At 42.6% G+C, this 17,667-nt stretch overlaps 1 protein-coding gene across 7 annotated transcripts in view; it reads right to left on the bottom strand.

The window, feature by feature from the left end:
* Positions 1-17,667, bottom strand: part of LOC121286849 (dedicator of cytokinesis protein 7-like) — a 203,439-nt gene that overhangs the window by 143,338 nt on the left and 42,434 nt on the right. For 6 of the 7 annotated variants that reach the window (XM_041203978.1, XM_041203980.1, XM_041203982.1 and 3 more), the window contains 4 exons: positions 15,589-15,748; positions 13,816-13,916; positions 11,355-11,448; positions 10,872-11,034 (listed from right to left, as the gene is read on the bottom strand). In XM_041203978.1, coding sequence (XP_041059912.1) covers positions 10,872-11,034; positions 11,355-11,448; positions 13,816-13,916; positions 15,589-15,748 — 518 coding nt within the window. The remainder of the gene's footprint in view (positions 1-10,871; positions 11,035-11,354; positions 11,449-13,815; positions 13,917-15,588; positions 15,749-17,667) is intronic. The other variant, XM_041203979.1, reaches the window with a different exon arrangement.

Below are 17,667 nucleotides of genomic sequence, written 5' to 3'. Positions count from 1 at the left end.
TCTATTTGTTTATTCCTGTGGGGAATGGGAGTGCAGTTTTTGGTGAGTGTCTGATGAGATGACAGTCAAGTTATCCTTCATACATCTTAGGAACGTAGGATTGCTAGAAGGAAAGAAATGATCAAGGTTCATTTATTTTACCTTCTAGCATCCTGATTGTATTGTGCAACTATGATGCTGGAGTTGTTGACTAATCCTAGTTATCGATCTCTGTCAAATAGTCTACAACAGAACCGGACATGAAATGATGGAAACCAAGCAGTGAAAAAGGTATAGGATCCATGGGTCCAAAGGCACTTGTTCCAAACACATCTACCATGACTTGTCTGAAATTACTCATTTGGTCTATCTCAAAAATGTTCTTTTCTGAAAGTAACTCGGTCACTGGCCCAATCCAGGACAAAATCTGGTAGAAGGCCAGGCTCAATATGGGACACATTCACATTCTTCCTAACCCACTAATTCCCACCACTCAGCTGATTCCAAACAGGAAGATACAAGAACTTCATCCAGGGCCCTGGGGACATGGGATAAAGAATATATTCAAAAGGGGCAGGAAGTGTGTGTCTGAAGGCAGAATTACATTCCAAATCACCTTCATTTAACTAATCTCCAGAGCCACATCAACATCAGGACTCCATTCAAACATCTGAGAAAACCAAAGGTTATTTTCTTTTAAACATCCTCTACATTTAATAAGGTCAAATGGAGGGAAGAGACACTGGTCCTCTTGTGTACTTTTTGCTTGTATCCAATGCATTCATCAGATGCATTGTACTACCCACTGTAACTGTCCAGCCATGAGAACACCAGTAAGTCTGGCACTTATTGCTGAACCTTAGATGCCCTGAAAAAGTAGTGATGGACCTTCTCGAAGCGGTCTGATATGTAAACAACTAGAGGAATTCCAGTTCAGGGTTATTGATCTGGAAGTCAAACTGCAGACACTGCATAACATAAAGGAGAGCAAGAAAAAGCTGGACAGTTTTTTCAAGAAGACTGTCATGTCTCTTGGAATAGGGTTGTCCGTTTTGGTCAGCAGTGAGGAACAGGAGGATGCAACTATGAGTGAGGCAGGTAATTAGAACCAAGTGGAGGAACCTCAGACTTGGCAATTGTCAAGCAGGTCTGAGGTGCTCGCAACCTGTGTGGACAAAAGTGACGTCTGCAAAGTGGGTGAGAAGGCTGGCCATGCACCATGGTACAGGAAGCCGTTCAAGCAGGGGAAGCAAATAGGAATGTAGTAGTAGAATGAGACAATACAGTGATGGGGATTGCTATCTGTTGTCTGCAGCGAAGAGCAAAAGTCCAGACAGCTGTGTTGCCTGCCAGGTGCCAGGGTTCAGCATCCACTTAGGGCTGGAGAAGAACTTGCAGTGGGAGGGGCAGGATCCAGTTGGCATGTTCCATGTGGGTACCAACGACATAAGCAGGACAAGGAAAGATGTTCTGTATAGTCAGTAGGAGAAGCTAGGTACCAAATTAAGAAGTGGAACCTCAAAGGTAATAATCTCTAGGGCAATTAAGATTAGAGAGTTGAATGCGTGGCTCAAAGACTGGTTTGGGAGAAGTCGGTTCTGGTTCGTGGGGCATTGGCACCAGTACTGGGGAAAGTGGGGACTGTACTGTTGGGACAGTCTACACCTGAACCATGCTGGGGCAAGTGTTGTTGTGAATCACATAACTAGAGAAGCAGAGAGGGCTTTGAACTAAAGAAGGAGGGTGAAGCTTGGGTAGATGTAGCAAATCAAGGAGTAGATTCAAGGCAGGAGACCATAATAGTAATATGGGAAATGAAGGTCATGGAGTAGCAGGAAGGGACAGAGAGATAAAACCTAAGAATACACCAATAGTGAAGACTAGATGTTACAAAGATAACAAAAAGACAAAACTAAACGGTCTGTATCTGAATGCGCATAGCATTCATAACAAAGTGAATGAATTGATAGTGCACATTCAAATAAATAAATATGATCTGACAGTGATTCCAGAGACGTGACTGCAGGATGGCAAGGATTGGGTCCTGAATATTGAGGGGCGTATGACACTCAGGAAGAATAGGAAGCTAGGTAAAGGTGGGGGGGGGGGAGGCGGTAGCACTATTAATCAAGGATGGCATTTGTGCAATAGTTAGAGATTACCTTGGTTTAGGAGATCAGGATGTGGAATCGTTTTGAGTGGAGATGAGGAATAGTAGGGGAAAAAAGTCAATAGTGGGAGTGGTCAGCAGGCCCCCTAACTGACCATGAGGTAGGAATAAGTATACAAGAAGAAATATTGGGTGCTTGTGATAAAGGACAGCAATAATCATAAACAAAAACAGAATTACCTGGAAAAACTCAGCAGGTCTGGCAGCATCGGCAGAGGAGAAAAATGTTGATGTTTCAGGTCCTCATGACCCTTCAACAGAACTGAGCAAAACTAGGAGAGGGGTGAAATATAAGCTGGTTTAATGTGGGGGTTAGGGGAGAGAAGTGGGGGGGGGTGTTGGTGGTTGTAGGAACAAGCAAGCAGTGATAGGAGCAGATAATCAAAAGATGTCACAGACAAAAGAACAAAGAGGTGTTAAAGGTGGTGATATTATCCAAACGAATGTGCCAATTAAGAATGGATGCAATAATCATGGTGATTTTAATATACGTATAAACTGGAAAAATCAGATTGGCAGTAATTTCTTGGATGAGGAGTTCATAGAATGTTTTCCAGATAGCTTCTCAGAGCAGCACTTTCTGGAACCAACCAGGGAACAGATTATATTAGATTTGGTATTGTGTAATGTGACAGGATTAATTAACGACCTCAGAGTGAAGGCACCCCTAGGTAGCAGTGACCACAATATGATTGAATTTTACATCTAGTTTGAAAGGGAGAAGAGTGGGTGTAAGACTAGTTTTTTAAACTAAAATAAAGGGCAACTTTGTGGGCAGCATCGCTGAGCTAGCTGAAGTGAACTGGGATACTAGGCTAGGGAGTAGATCAATAGAGAAGCAGTGGCAAACATTTAATGGGATATTTCAGAACTCTCAGAACAAATATCTTCCTACTATAAAGAAAAATTCTAAGGGGAGGACCCACCATCCTTGGTTAGCTAAAGAAGTTAAGGAAAGCATCAAACTTAAGAAAGAAGCATATAACTGCGCAAAGATGAGTGGCAGCTCAGATGATCGGTCAGAATATAAAGAATGTCAGGGAATGACTAAAAGGTTGATCAGAAGAAAGAAATTAGAGTATGAGAGGAAGTTGGCTAGAAATGTAAAAATGGAAAGCAAGAGTTTCTACAGGTCTTTAAAAAGAAAAAGAGAAAATGAGAGTCCACTAGACAGTGAGAATATGGAGTTAATAGAAGATAATAAGGAAATGGCGGATGAAATGAACAAATATTTTGCTTCTGTCTTCACTATAGAGGATACAAAAATCATTCCAGTAATATCTGTAAATCAAGAGCTGCAAAGGAGGGGGGATCTTGGCATACTTAAATTCACTAGTGAAGCAGTACTGAGCAAACTGATGGAGCCGCGGGGCTGACTCCAGGTCCTGATGGACTTCATCCTACGATCTTAAGAGAGGTGGCTAATGAGATAGTACGTGTGTCGGTGTTAATTTTCTAAATTCTGCAAAGGTTCCATCAGACTGGAAAGTAGCAAATATAAGCCTTCTATTCAAGGAGGGAGGAAGGCAGAAAACAGGAAATTATAGGCCAGTTAGCTTGACGTCTATAGCGAAGAATGTGTTAGAATCAATCATTAAGGAGGTTATAACTGGACACTTAGAGAAATTCAAGGTAATTGGGAAGAGTCATCATGGTTTTGTGAAAGGGAAATTGTGCTTAACCAATTTACTGGAGTTCTCTGAAGGAGTAACATGCGCTGTGGATAAAGGGGAGCCTGAAGATGTGCTGTGCTTGACTTTCCAGAAGGCATTTGATAAGGTGCCACATCAAAGGGTATTGCAGAAAATAAAAAACTTATGGTGTCGGGGGTAACATATTAGCATGGATAGAGGGCTGCCTGGCTTGCAGAAAACGGACTGTATAAATGGGTCTTTTTCTGATGGGCAGATGAGTGGAGTCCCGCACTGGTCTGTGCCCTGAACTTTTTACAATTTATATCAATGACTTAGATGAGGGAAGTGTAAGCATGGTAGCTAAATTTGCAGATGACACAAAAGACAGATAGGAAAGTATGTTGTAAAGAGGAAGTTGCAGACAGATATAGGTAGGTTGAGTGAGTGGGCAAAAACCTGGCAGATGGAATATAATGTGGGAAAATGTGAAGTGATTCACTTTGTCAGGAAAAGTGAAATGCTTAGTATTACTTAAATGGAAAATGGCTGCAGGATTTTGAGGTGCAGAGAGATCTAAGGGCAGAATTTTCAGGTCAGCGTGCCAACCCACTCGAGCGTAAAATAGCAGGTGATGACGACAGGTGAACATCCCGACATCATCCTGCACTCGCGCAATATTTCAGTCAGCAATTAAGCCCATTATAGTTTAATTGTCCCTGATTTTTCGTGGTCCTTCTAACCTCATGATAGGCAGATGAGCAAATCTGCCAGGCAGTCTTTGCATTTTTCATGAGACCTCATTCAAAGGCAGGATGAGGTTTCTGTTATTGAATTTATTAAAAATCTATGGACAGAATTTTTTTATTGTATATGTTCAGGTGACTGTTTGTGACGCGTGGGCATTCTTGATCTGATTTTAAAATCTTTATTTAATACTTTCGAAGTCTTCAGCTCCCTGAGGTAGCTCTCTGCCTTCAGGGAACTTTCATTTCACACTCGCCCATGCCTATGTTAGAACCCACGCTCCTCCAGCCCCCCCACCCCAGCAGCACTGAGCATTTCAGCATGCACTTCATTATGGCTGGTCATTAATTGGCCAGCCAGCGTGAAATCGCAGTCGGGGGCCCATTCCCTGGCTGCTGCAGGAATCGCCGATCACACCCACTGCCGACCTGAAAGTTCTGCCCTAGGTGTTCTAGTGCATGAGTCACAAGAGGTTAATATGCAGGTACAGCAAGTAATTAAGGCGGCTATTGGAATGTTATCCTTTTATTTCAAGAGGAACGGAACATAAAAGTAAGGATATTATGCTTCAGTTATACAAGGCATTGGTGAGACCACATCTTGAATATTGTGTGCAGTTTTGGTCTCCGTAAATGCACCGCAGGCGGTTCAGAGGAGGTTTACTAGATTGATACCCGGAATGAGCGGGTTGTCTTATGAGGAAAGGTTAGACATACTGGGCTTGTTTCCACTGGAGTTTAGAAGAGTGAGGGGTGATTTGATTGAATTACATAAGATCCTGAATAGTATTGACAAGGCAGATGTGGAAAGGATGTTTTCTCATCTGGGAGAGCGCAAGGGGGCACTCTTTTCCATATGAACTAGGAGCAGGAGTAGGCCACTCGGCCCTTCAAGCCTGCACTACCATTCAATAAGACTGAACTGATTGTAACCTCCCATCTATCCCCTGATAACCTTTCACCCCCTTGCTAATCAAAGATCTATCTAGCTTTGCTTTAAATATATTCTAAGACTCTGCTTCCACTGCCTTTTGAGGAAGAGAGTTCCAAAGACTCTCAACACTCAAAGAAAATTCTCCTCATCTGTCTAAAATGACTGATCCTTTATTTTTAAACCGTGACCCCTACTTCTGGATTCTCTCACAAGAGGAAACATCCACTCCACATCCACCCTGTCAAGACCCCTCAGGATCTTAAAGGTTTCAATTAAGTCACCTCTTACTCTTCCAAATTCCAGTGGATACAAGCCTAACCTGTCCAACCTTTCCTCATAAGACAGTCTGCCCATTCCTGGTATCAGCCTAGTAAACCATCTCTGAACTGCTTCTAACGCATTGACATCTTTCCTTAAATAAGGAGACCAATACTGTACACAGTACTACAGGTGTGGTCTCACCAGTGCCCTGTACAACTGAAGCATAACCTCCCTACTTTTGTATTCAATTCCTCTTGCAATCAACTATAACATTCTATTAGCTTTCCTAATTACTTACAGTACCTGCATACCAGCCTTTTGTGATACATGCACTAGGACACCCAGATCCCTATGAATCTCAGAGCTCTGCAATCTCTCACCATTTAGATAATATGTTTTAAAATTCTTCCTGCCAAAATGGACAATTTCACATTTGCCCACATTATACTCCATTTGCCAGGTCTTTGCCCACTCACTTAACCTATGTCACTTTGTAGCCTCCTTTCGTCCTAAACACAACTTATTCTCCTATCTCTGTGTTGTCAGCAAATTTAACAACTATATCATTTGTCCCTTCATCGAAGTCATTTATATAAATTGTAAAAAGTTCAGGCCCTAGCACTGATCCCTGTGGCACACCACTCGTTAAATCCTGCCATCCAGAAAAAGACCCATTTATGGCTATCCTGTTTCCTGTTAGCCAGCCATGCCAGTATATTGCCCCTACACCATGAGCTTTTATTTTCTGCAATAACCTTTGATGTGGCACCTTATTAAATGCCTTCTGAAATTAGGGGTCACCCTTATAGGACAGAGGTGAGGAGAAATTTTTTCTCCGAGGGTTGTGCGACTTTGGAATTCTCTGCCTCAGAAGGTGGAGTCATTGAATATTTTTTTAAGGCAAAGGTAGATAGATTCGTGTTCGGCAAGGGAATCAAAGGTTATCAAGGGGTAGATGGGAATGTGGAATTCGAAACACAAAGAGATCAGCCATGATCTTATCAAGTGGCAGAGCAGGTTTAACAGGCCAAATGGCCTACTTCTGCTCCTATTTCGTTTGTTGGTATGATTGAATGGCTTGCTAGGCCAACTTCAGAAGAAAACTGAGTCAAACACATTGGAATGGGATTAGAGTAATGGTAAGGATGGCAAGTTACCTTCCCTAGTGTATATTAATGAACCAGTTGGGTTTTTACACCAACCCAACATCTACACACTTCAAAAATATCAATGAAAATGTGTTACGCTGTGCTGTGAGATTAGTCAATGTTGGGAGATTATCAATCCAACAGTCAAATGAGGAATATTTTGAATAAATTTGGGACCCAGCTTCAAACTGTAAGTTGCCCATATTACTGCAACTCAAATATTCAGGTTCTAACCACAAGATGGCAGAAGACTTAATATAATAGGTGCTAGCAGCTAACTTGATGGTAAAATTGTCTCTCAAAAAACCAGAGAGGAAAAATCAGCCAGGGCTCCTGTTCTTCATGGAAGGGTCATGAGAACTCGAAACGTCAACTCTTTTCTTCTCCGCCGATGCTGCCAGACCTGCTGAGTTTTTCCAGGTAATTCTGAATTTGTCCTGTTCTTCATTGTTGTGCAGTCACATCTGCTAAACATTGTCCAGGTGAGGAAAGGGTTAGGCGCAACAATGGTACTTCAGATGGTTAAACATCCTGCCGACACTGACCATTTGAGTCCAGCACACTCAGTCCAGGCTCACAATAATTGACTGAATTATCAGAGGAAACCACCACCTGTCGAACCTGGACCTCGGTGACAGTTAACCCATCGGGGATGGCATAGGGGATGTTTGTAAAAACAAAAAGGACTTAGTGGATTGAGGCCTTAGGATCATATTTTATATGGGATCATATATTAATGATTTAGATGAGGGAATTAAATGTAATATCTCCACATTTGCAGATGACACAAAGCTGGGTGGGAAGGTGAGCTGTGAGGAGGATGCAGAGATGCTTCAGTGTGATTTGGACAAGCTGAGTGAGTGGGCAAATGCATGGCAGACACAGTATAATGTGGATAAATGTGAGGTTATCTATTTTGGTAACAAAAACAGGAAGGCATATTATTATCTGAATGGCTCTAAATTGAGAGAGGGGAATGTGCAATGAGACCTGGGTGTCCTTGTACACCAGTTGCTGAAGGTAAGCAGGTGCAGGAGGGGGGTAAAAAAGGCAAATGGTATGTTGGCCTTCATAGCCAGAGGATTCGAGTACAGGAACAGGGATGTCTTGCTGCAATTGTACAGGGCCTTGGTGAAACCACACCTGGAATATTGTGTGCCATTTTGGTCTCCTTATCTGAGGAAGGATGTACTTACTATAGAGGGAGTGCAGCGAAGGTTTGCCTGACTGATTCCTGGGATGGCGGGACTGACATATGAGGAGAGATTGAGTCGATTAGGATTATATTCGCTGGAGTTCAGAAGAATGAGGGGGGAATCTCATAGAAACCTATAAAATTCAAACAGGACTAGACAGGGTCGATACAAGAAGGGTGTTCCCAATGGTAGGGGAGTCCAGAACCAGGGGTCACAGTCTGAGGATATGGGGTAGACCATTTAGGATTGAGATAGGGAGAAATTTCTTCACCCAGAGAATTGGTGAGCCTGTGGAATTCGTTGCCACAGAAAGTAGTTGAGACCAAAACATTGTATGCTTTCAAGAAGGAGCTCTTGGGGCAAAAGGGATCAAAGGGTATGGGGAGAAAGCGGGAGCAGGCTCGAGTCGGATGATCAGCCATGATCATAATGAATGGCGGAGCAGGCTCGAAAGGCCGAATGGCCCACTCCTGCTCCTAGTTTCTATGTTTCTGTGATCCTACAGGTGGGAATCTTAATTTTCTTCTAATACAGGCCTTAAATTTGTTTGCACATTATCAGCCAATATCAATCCAGAACACACAAAACATCATGGTGGAATAACTTTTCAAATGGAGAATCTGCAAGGAGGTTTCATGGAATTCCCTCGGTATCTGCAGTTATTGACTAATGTGTTAGTCCTCTAATGGCCACGTTCCCTCTGGGTGGAGCCAAGGAATCTCAGTATTTGCAGGAAAATTTCAATGTCATTACAAAAGCACCGTAACAGATTTCTAATTTTAATGTGAGAATGCAACTTTGCAAAGGGGCATTGCCTCAGAATGTTTTTATTTTCCAGTCGGTGTCATAATCTCAATAAAACCTGTGTGTGAGACACGGACCATCTACAACTGAGTGGTTAACGCAGCCTTTCTCTCATCCATCAATTTAAGGTTCCTGGAATCCCTTCACTTAAATTGTACAGAGAAAGCGAACTCCGCACTGAAATTTTCCCATTAATAGAGGGCTAAACCAAATGGGAAGAGGAACATTTGTTCTGTTCCCCAGGGCTCTCAGTTAATTTCACCCCACACACAGCCCCAAACAGCCAAACTGCTGAGTTTTTTTATTTTTGAAAAAACATACTTTATTCATAAAATATCTGAAAGAACATTACAAAATATTTCTAAGTAGTATTGGGATGACCAGCTATGTCCAAGCTGTGTATCCATTCACCTGCTTGCACATTTTATATATCAAGCTGTACCTCCCAACACCAGAGGGTGAGACTAACTGCACCTCATCAAGGGCTGCTGACTTTGGACTTGGTGCCACAAATATCACATGTTTTGTAAAAGCTGCTCTAATGCAGTTCACAGTATACTTGTAAACATACCCTGCCACACCTTAATCTAAATATACGCTGCTACACCTAACTCTTAGCAATCATAAAAACAAAAAAACTGCGGATGCTGGAAATCCAAAACAAAAACAGAATTACCTGGAAAAACTCAGCAGGTCTGGCAGCATCGGCGGAGAAGAAAAGAGTTGACGTTTCGAGTCCTCATGACCCTTCGACAGAACTTGAGTTCGAACTCAAGTTCTGTCGAAGGGTCATGAGGACTCGAAACGTCAATTCTTAGCAATCATGGTTTGAGATAAGCTGTTGGCTTGATTGGATAATTTAGATTTGCATATACAATCCAAAATTCCAGTAGATGGATTGGTCAGATTCTATGCCAGGTTGCAGTACTAGATTTACCAAGCACCTCAAGTACATCACAGTGAAATGCCGACATAATCTCCAACAGAATGTTAGAAATTGATGCTTACCCAATTACATCCCAAACATTTCAATGTTAATTTCCACTGGGAAATTAGTGCCATTGAATCATGAAACTAGCTGCTGTGTCATTGTGTAGCTCATTGGGAAAGAAGAACTGGAATAATTTATTCAAACTTTTAAACTTCCACACAGCCTAAGATTGATCAAAGCTTGGCTGAGGAGAAAAGTCATTTTGTGGTCAGTAGCTCGGACCCAACTCACCCTAGAAAACGTAGCCACCTCCTTGCACTCTTGGCCAACGCCATCTCCCCTAGGTGAAGTTATCTCCCCTCACCCTCCAGGCCACACCAGCTCCCCTCACCCTCCAGGCCACACCAGCTCCCCTCACCCTCCCCCTCCAGGCCACACCAGCTCCCCTCACCCTCCCCCTCCAGGCCACGCCATCTCACCTCTCCTCAGACAATGTCATCACCCCTTCCCCTCCAGATCACGCCATCTTGCCTCCTCTCAGACGATGTCATCTCCTCTCACCCTCCAGGCTATGCCACCTCACCTCCCCTCAGACAATGTCATCTCCTCTCACCCTCCAAGGCATGCCATCTCACCTCCCCCCAGCAACCCCCATCTCCCAATGCCATCTCCCCTCCTCTAAAGCACTGCGATCCCTTCCCCCCACCCGACTACACAATGCCTCCTCCTGCTAGATAATGCCACCAACTTGTGCCTGCCCCCCACACTCCATTAACAGCCAGCCAACCTCAAATAACACTGGCGCCTCACCCTGGGTAACACCACCTCTGCATTCTACACCCTACCAATTGGTAGACCACTGCTAATGGAACTCTGCCATTCTCAATGATATGAACAGCATACACACTCACTGGCTGCAGTTGAATTTCCAAAGCTGTGTGTGCCTCGAACCTCAGCATGCTGGGAAATGTCAGGGGAACCACAGCAGAGTCACCCTGCTTCACAGTGTCCCCAACTATCATATTCCAGAATGAAACCATCTTGGAATGAAAGCTGCAAACTCCCACTTACCTGTACATTGTGTATGGAGTGGAAACCCCTGGTAGAGGGAATTCTAAAACTTCCAAAGCCAGCTCCGAATTCTCATTATTTGATGACTTTAATTCCAAAAAGTCCGGGGTGAAACAAAAGGACGGAGTGTCTTTAACAGGGGTCACTTCAAATCGGAAAACACCTTCAATCAAAAATAAAAAAATCTTGTTATCATACCTTAACCCAAGTGACAGCCCAGTCCACACAACCCCATTCAACCTATCCAACAGCTGTATTTACATGCTGCACAGTCTGCTGCAATGTATGGTACCTCCAGGGACAAGGCAATTTATTACATATTCCCAGGGACCAGAGAGTGTATTACCAGAGTGTAGAATTCCCAGGAACTGGGGGATGTATTACAAAGTGTGGAATTTCCAGGAAATGCAGGGTGGGGTGGGGGGTATGTATTACAGAGTGTAGGGTTGCCAGGGCCCCATGCTGACCATATTAAAAGGTTACCTGGAATCTTGCGCAGCCGCCTCAGTAAAGGTGATGGCTTTTTCTCATCTGTGATGAACTTCATCAGGTCTTCGTCACTGAGTTTATCTTCCTCCTGATCAGAGAGATAAGGATTCATTATCCAGATTCAATTTCTCTGAGCAATCTGACAATGGAGCCATACTGAAGTACAATCAGACGACGAGTGGTCTTAAGTCACTGTGGGCAATGTGGGCTTTGGAATGATGAACCCCAGATATACCATGAGGGGTTATGAAGAATTTGAATGCCGTTCAGCCCCAGAAGAAGAGTGCATTTAGTCTGTGATAAGGTCCATGAATGAGTGAGTTTGATGGGCTAAACAGGACTCTTGAGTGCAGTTCCTGAAGTTGGAATGACAATCTGCCAAATGCTGGCAGTGCCTGGTAGAACCCTTACCTGACCTCTGACCTTTACTGACCTCTGTGAGAGCATGACTAAATAAAATGGTGGAAAGACAAAATAATCATAAGGACAAACATTCCACTCATTCAATCACATCAAGTAATTAAACCCTCTCATTTCGGAATGGGCATTGAGTAATTGCATAAATTCAGTCTTTTCAGATCAAAGAACTCATACATCAGAAAGCTCTCTGGCCCCCATCTCTATGTGTTCAAAAGGTTAAGTCAGATCAGTGTAGTATAATGGGTTAATAGAATAGTTATGGTAATGCGTGATGTATATCATGATGTAATAGTGGCATCAATAGTCATGTGCTAGAGACTCTGCGGGGCAGATGAAATGGTGTCTAATCAAGACAGATGTGCCTACTTGGTAGCACATCATGCATATTGTGTATATAGTGTAAATGAAACAGTTTAAAGTAAGCCTCCAGAGTCAGACTACAGTTACTCAAGATAAGATAGATCACACAACCAGCATACGAAACAATCAGTATTGTCTGTGAGTCATCAATAGATCGCCCAACTAGAGGTTAATGATAGTCTTTACATGGAATAAAAAAGAAACTGCATTTATATAGCACCTTCCACGACCTCAAGACGCCATAAAGCAAAAGTACTTCATCGGCTGTTAGATAAAGTGTAATTGCTGTTGTAGGGAACACAGCTCCCAGTTTGTCCATAGCAAATTCCCATAAACAGCAATGTGATAATAACTACATAATCTGTTTTAATATTGTTGGCTGAGGGATGAATATTGGCCAGGACAACTGACGATAACTCCCCTCTTCTTCAAACTGGGGCCATGGGCTCTTTTACATCCAAATGAGAGGGCATATGGGGCCTCCATTAAGGTCTCATCCATAAAACAGCACAATTGACAGTGTAGCACTCTCAGTGCTGCACTGGAGTGTCAGCCTGGTCAAATCTCTGGAGTGGGGCTTGAACTCATGTTCTTCTATATAAATGCAAGTCTTTCTTTCTTTCTTCTGACTTGGAGGTAAGTGTGTCACCCCCAACTAACAAGTCCATCAAATACTGATTCACTGAATTATGCGCACATTTATTCAAATGTTTTAAAAAGACAATGAATTACTTTATTTTGCTGATGCTGTTATTATATCAGCAAATAAAACAACTGCGACTGATGTAGCATTTATAAATGTAGAAAAAATACTTCAGGGACATCAGGCAAACAAATGTTAAGCAAAAGAAGAATTGATTTGGAGGGTTGACCAAAAAGCTTGATTGAAGAGGTAGATTTGAAGAAGTACTGTAACGGAAGAAAAGCAGAGGTCTATGGGGAAGAAATTTCAGAGTTCTTAAGAGGAGGAATGCATGACAAAGGGGGAAATGCACAGGAAACTAGAATCTGAAGAATGGAGGATTTGGGGGAGTGCAAATCCCAAAGAAGTTCTAGAATAGGAGAGACAAAAGAGAAGGACAACAATTTTAACTTAGACATATTGGGGGACAGGGAGCCAAGCCCCTCCTCCCTTTCCATGCACAAGGCCCAAAGCAGGAGCATTTCTGCAACTGGAACTCAATCTACAAATGTTGATGAGGTTGATTCCAGAATCTTCCATGGAGTCAGTTCATTACATCAGGTGGACATGATTTACGCTCTGACCTCCTACCGTTGAGCTCTCAATCCAAGCTTTACTGTCTGAATTTACACAGAGAATGGTCACTCAGGCAATGTCCCGCAGGATTCCTATGTCTGTTGGACTATACTGTAGGGAGAGTCAGCAACATCAGAAGGGGAGGACAGAGAATTAAGAAGCTGTTTTTAAACGCACGCACACACACCAAAAGTGAAGTTCCAGGCAAGTAACAAAACTTACTAAAGAGGAAGTTTGCAGTGAAAGCAGAAACAGAGGTCAGTAAAAGTGCTACTAGGTACTGAAACAAACTGCATAGGAAACACTGGGACTGTTATTGGTGACAATCAAGTCAAGCTGAAAGTAATACAAGTCATACCTGGGGAAAAGATAGACATCGATTGTCACCCTGTTTGTTGCAGTGTGCAGTCACCATACCTGTTTATTGAACATGTTGAGGTTGTGTTGTACGGATCCAAATGGGAGGATGTTATACTTGTTGTCCAGTGATCGTGAGTGCAACTCATTCCCACTGCCTACTTAGAACACACAGAGGAACAATTTCAGTAATTAAATGCACTCAGTTCCACTTTGTCAAAGATTAGCAGCTATTTCTGTTACTTTATTGTTTGCAGAGTTCTGGGAAAAGAGCAAGGGAGCAAGATTAATTGTATAGCTCTTTCCAAAGAACCAGTACAGGGATGATGGGCCAAGCAGCCTGCTTCTATGCTGCATGATTCTTAAAGGTGGGGTAACATGTTCCTAACTCAGCAGGGGTGAAGCCCACAGGAGTGAGTGGAATGCTGGTTTTACACACTGGCCAATAATACTCTCTGATGACATCAGCAGTGAGTAAAACCTAACAGGTGTAAACCCAGTGTTGTACCTGATCTCATCAGTTTCCCAACTGGTTAAAATTGCCATCATATCACTCAGCTGTCCTGAGAGCCAGTCACTGACAGCAAACAGGCAAAACATCGGAACCCATGAGCTGATGCTGCCATGAGGCTATGGCCCTTTATTTTTGAAAAAATGACATCTCAACTTTCAACTGACTGGAAACTTTGCAGTTTGAAATGAGACAGAACAAATTACTTAAAAATGCAAGGTCACCTTCCAAGCAAACAAGACACCCATGAGGAGTGTGAAGAAAGGGACGTATCTGATAATTCAAAGGCCTATCCAAACTCGCTGTCTAAGGAAGAAACACTAAAATGCAAAGTGCTGGATATTGAAGCAATGGCTGCCCCAGACAGACCCACCCAAAACCCCTTGGAAATACACAATGGGTGAAGTATAACAGAGCAGGCTGCAGCTACCGCAAAGAGACTCCAAGTGACACAGGGAAGAAAGCTTTCAGCAGATGAAACAGGCCGAAGAGCTGTTCTCTCCCTCTCTTTCTTTTGAAACAAGTGTATTAACTGTGTATTGTAAGTCAGCTTTACTAGAAATCTACCAGCAAACCAAGGTCTCGTAATAATTACATCTTCTACATCTGACCATATCCACAAAACCAGCTAATCCAAATCAGCTGCAATGTTTAAAATCTACGCCTCAAGGACAAGCAAAGGATACTTAATTGTGTATTCTTTTATCTCGTTTTACTGAATTCTAACTTCCCTTATCTCTGATACCTGTGTGTGTGTGTGTGTGCGTGTGTGTGTGAGACACATCACGTTTTTATTTTTTCTTCTTGGATTTGGTGGTCAATAAATTTGCTCTTTAACTCAAGAGAACCTTGTTTGATTGGCTCCTATTGCTCAATGCATAAATAGTTAAAAACATCATGATTTGGAAAAGGTATATTCTCATGAAGGAACTTAAACCTTTGTTGTGACCAACCAGGAGATTGAATAGAGGGTAGCCAGTTCACTTCTGGTCATAACAATGCAGAGACACATTGCTCGTTGACAGAGCAGCTTCACTACAGAAGTTCAGTATCCTGTCTACGCCAAGGCCCACATCAGTTAGCTGCTAGTTTTAAATCACTGAACTTGCTAGACTTGGCAGATGTTTGTACCATGTTCAGGATTGCACAGGGTAATCAGTTCACTAGAGCTGTTGAGACAGGACCAAAAAAATAATCTGAATCAAACTTAATGAACTGTTACTTCCCAAAGAACCCCGTTTTGTGGTAATCCTCCCTGAACAAACAGGGCAATATGAATCACGCAGCTCAATGATTTGATATTTCCTTTCTGAGTGACTTACCTCCAATGATGCTCTCTCTGTCCAGTGAACTCTGAGAACCACAGTTGGAAATGAGACTCATCAGGTCAACTGCAGCCCAGGCGAACGGCATCCGATACAAACTCAGACGTTGGCAGAAGGAAGCTGCTTGGAACCGAAGCTTTCCGATCTTTTCTTTAGTCTGGAAGATATTTTAAAAATTCAGGAGTTTTGTTCTAGGCATGAGCAAAATCCTAAGGGATTTGGATGGTCCAGCAGGAACCAGGCTTCTGAGCAGGAGAAGTTAGCCAGAGTTCAGCAGTGGAATGTTCACCTTTGAGTCCGTTACCTGTGAGTTCAAGTCCCACTCCAGAGATTTTAATGCAAAACGTAGACTGACACATCCAGTGCAATACTGAGGGAGTCCTGCAACTTTGGAGGTGCCGTCTTTCAAAGCCCCCTCTGATCTCTCAGGTAAACCTAAAAGATCCCACGGCATTTTTCTTGAGCAGAGGAATTTTCACCAGTTTCCTGGCCTTGTCCCTCAACCAACACCAAAACAGATTATCTGACCATTATTACATTTCTGTTTGTGGGATCTTGCTGTGTGCAAATTGGATGCCAGATCTCCATTACAACAGTGACTACACTTCAAGTATTTCATTAACTGTAAAGTGCTTTGGGATATCCTGAGGTCATAAAAGGTGCTATATAAATGCAAGTTCTTTGAGCATTCTGAGCAGGCAGGGGAGACCTCACAGAGACCACTCCATTAACTCTTTACACTTTGAAAGAGTTGGCACAGGCTTGATAGTATGGTACTGAAGAAGGCCAATCAGCCTATTCTATGATTCTAAGCAAGGTCAGGCAGAGACCACTTTCCGAGCAGAGAGGGGACGTCTGGCAGAGACCACTTTCTGAGCAGACTCAATGCATGTCAACTACTGGTGTAAAAGAAACAAGGCAGGACTTAAACATCGTGTCAGCTGAGGATACAACTCCACTGGCCTACAGGCCACAATAAATCTGCACTGGATCACATATAAGCAGCTTTATAACAGGCACCTAGAAAAGGTCAACCATGGTTCAGTGATAAAACTCTTGACTGAGTCAGAAGTCATGGGTTCGAATCCTACTCCAGAGACATCAACGCACAAAATCAAGACTGACACTTCAGGCCTGCTGCACTGTCAGAGGTGCTATCTGTCAGATGAGACATTAAACCAATCTGCTCTCTCAGGTGGATATAAAAATCCCATCCCACAATTTCAAAGAAAAGCAGGGGGAGTTCTCTCCAGTGCCCTGGCCAATAATAGTCCCTCAAAATGACTAACTAAAGAAGTTAAAGATAGTATCAAATTGAAAGAAAGAACATACAATTCCATGAAGGTTAGTGGCAGGTCAGCTGATTGGACAAAATATAAAAACCAGCAAAGAATCACTAAAAAAAGGGAGAAATTAGAGTATAAGAGAAAGCTAGTTAGAAATATAGAAACAGATAGTAAAATAGTAACTTTCTACAAGTATTTAAAAAGGAAAGAGTATGTAAAGTGAGTGGGGTCCCCTAGAGGTGAGTCTGGGGAATTAATAATGGGAAAAGAGGAAATGGCGGTAGTGCTGAACAGATATTGTGTGTCCATCTTCTCTGTAGTAGACGAAATAACATCCCAGAAATACTTGCAAATTAAGAGCTAAATGGGAGGGAGGAACTTAAAACAATTATAATCACCAGGTATAGGGTACTGAGCAAATTAGTAGAACTAAAAGTTGACAAGTCCTCGGGACTGATGGACTTCATCCTAGGGTCTTAAAAGAAGTGGTTACTGAGATAGCTGTTGTATCAGTTCTAATTTTCCAAAATTTCCTAGACTCTGGAAAGGTCCCATCAGATTGGAAAATATCCTCTATTCAAGAAAAGGAGGGAGACAGAAAGCAGGAAACTACAGACCATCTGTCATAGGGAAAATGCTAGAATCTATTATTAAGGAAGTTATAATAGGGCACTTAGAAAATCTTAATGCAATCAGGCAGAGTCAACATGGTTTTGTGAAGGGGAAATTATGTTGGACTAATTATTAGAGATCTTTGAGGAAGCAATAAGCAACGTGGATAAAAGAGAAC

The sequence above is a fragment of the Carcharodon carcharias genome, chromosome 14 (assembly GCF_017639515.1).
Source record: "Carcharodon carcharias isolate sCarCar2 chromosome 14, sCarCar2.pri, whole genome shotgun sequence".
Lineage (NCBI taxonomy): Eukaryota > Metazoa > Chordata > Chondrichthyes > Lamniformes > Lamnidae > Carcharodon > Carcharodon carcharias.
This window is presented reverse-complemented; position numbering and strand designations above follow the sequence as displayed.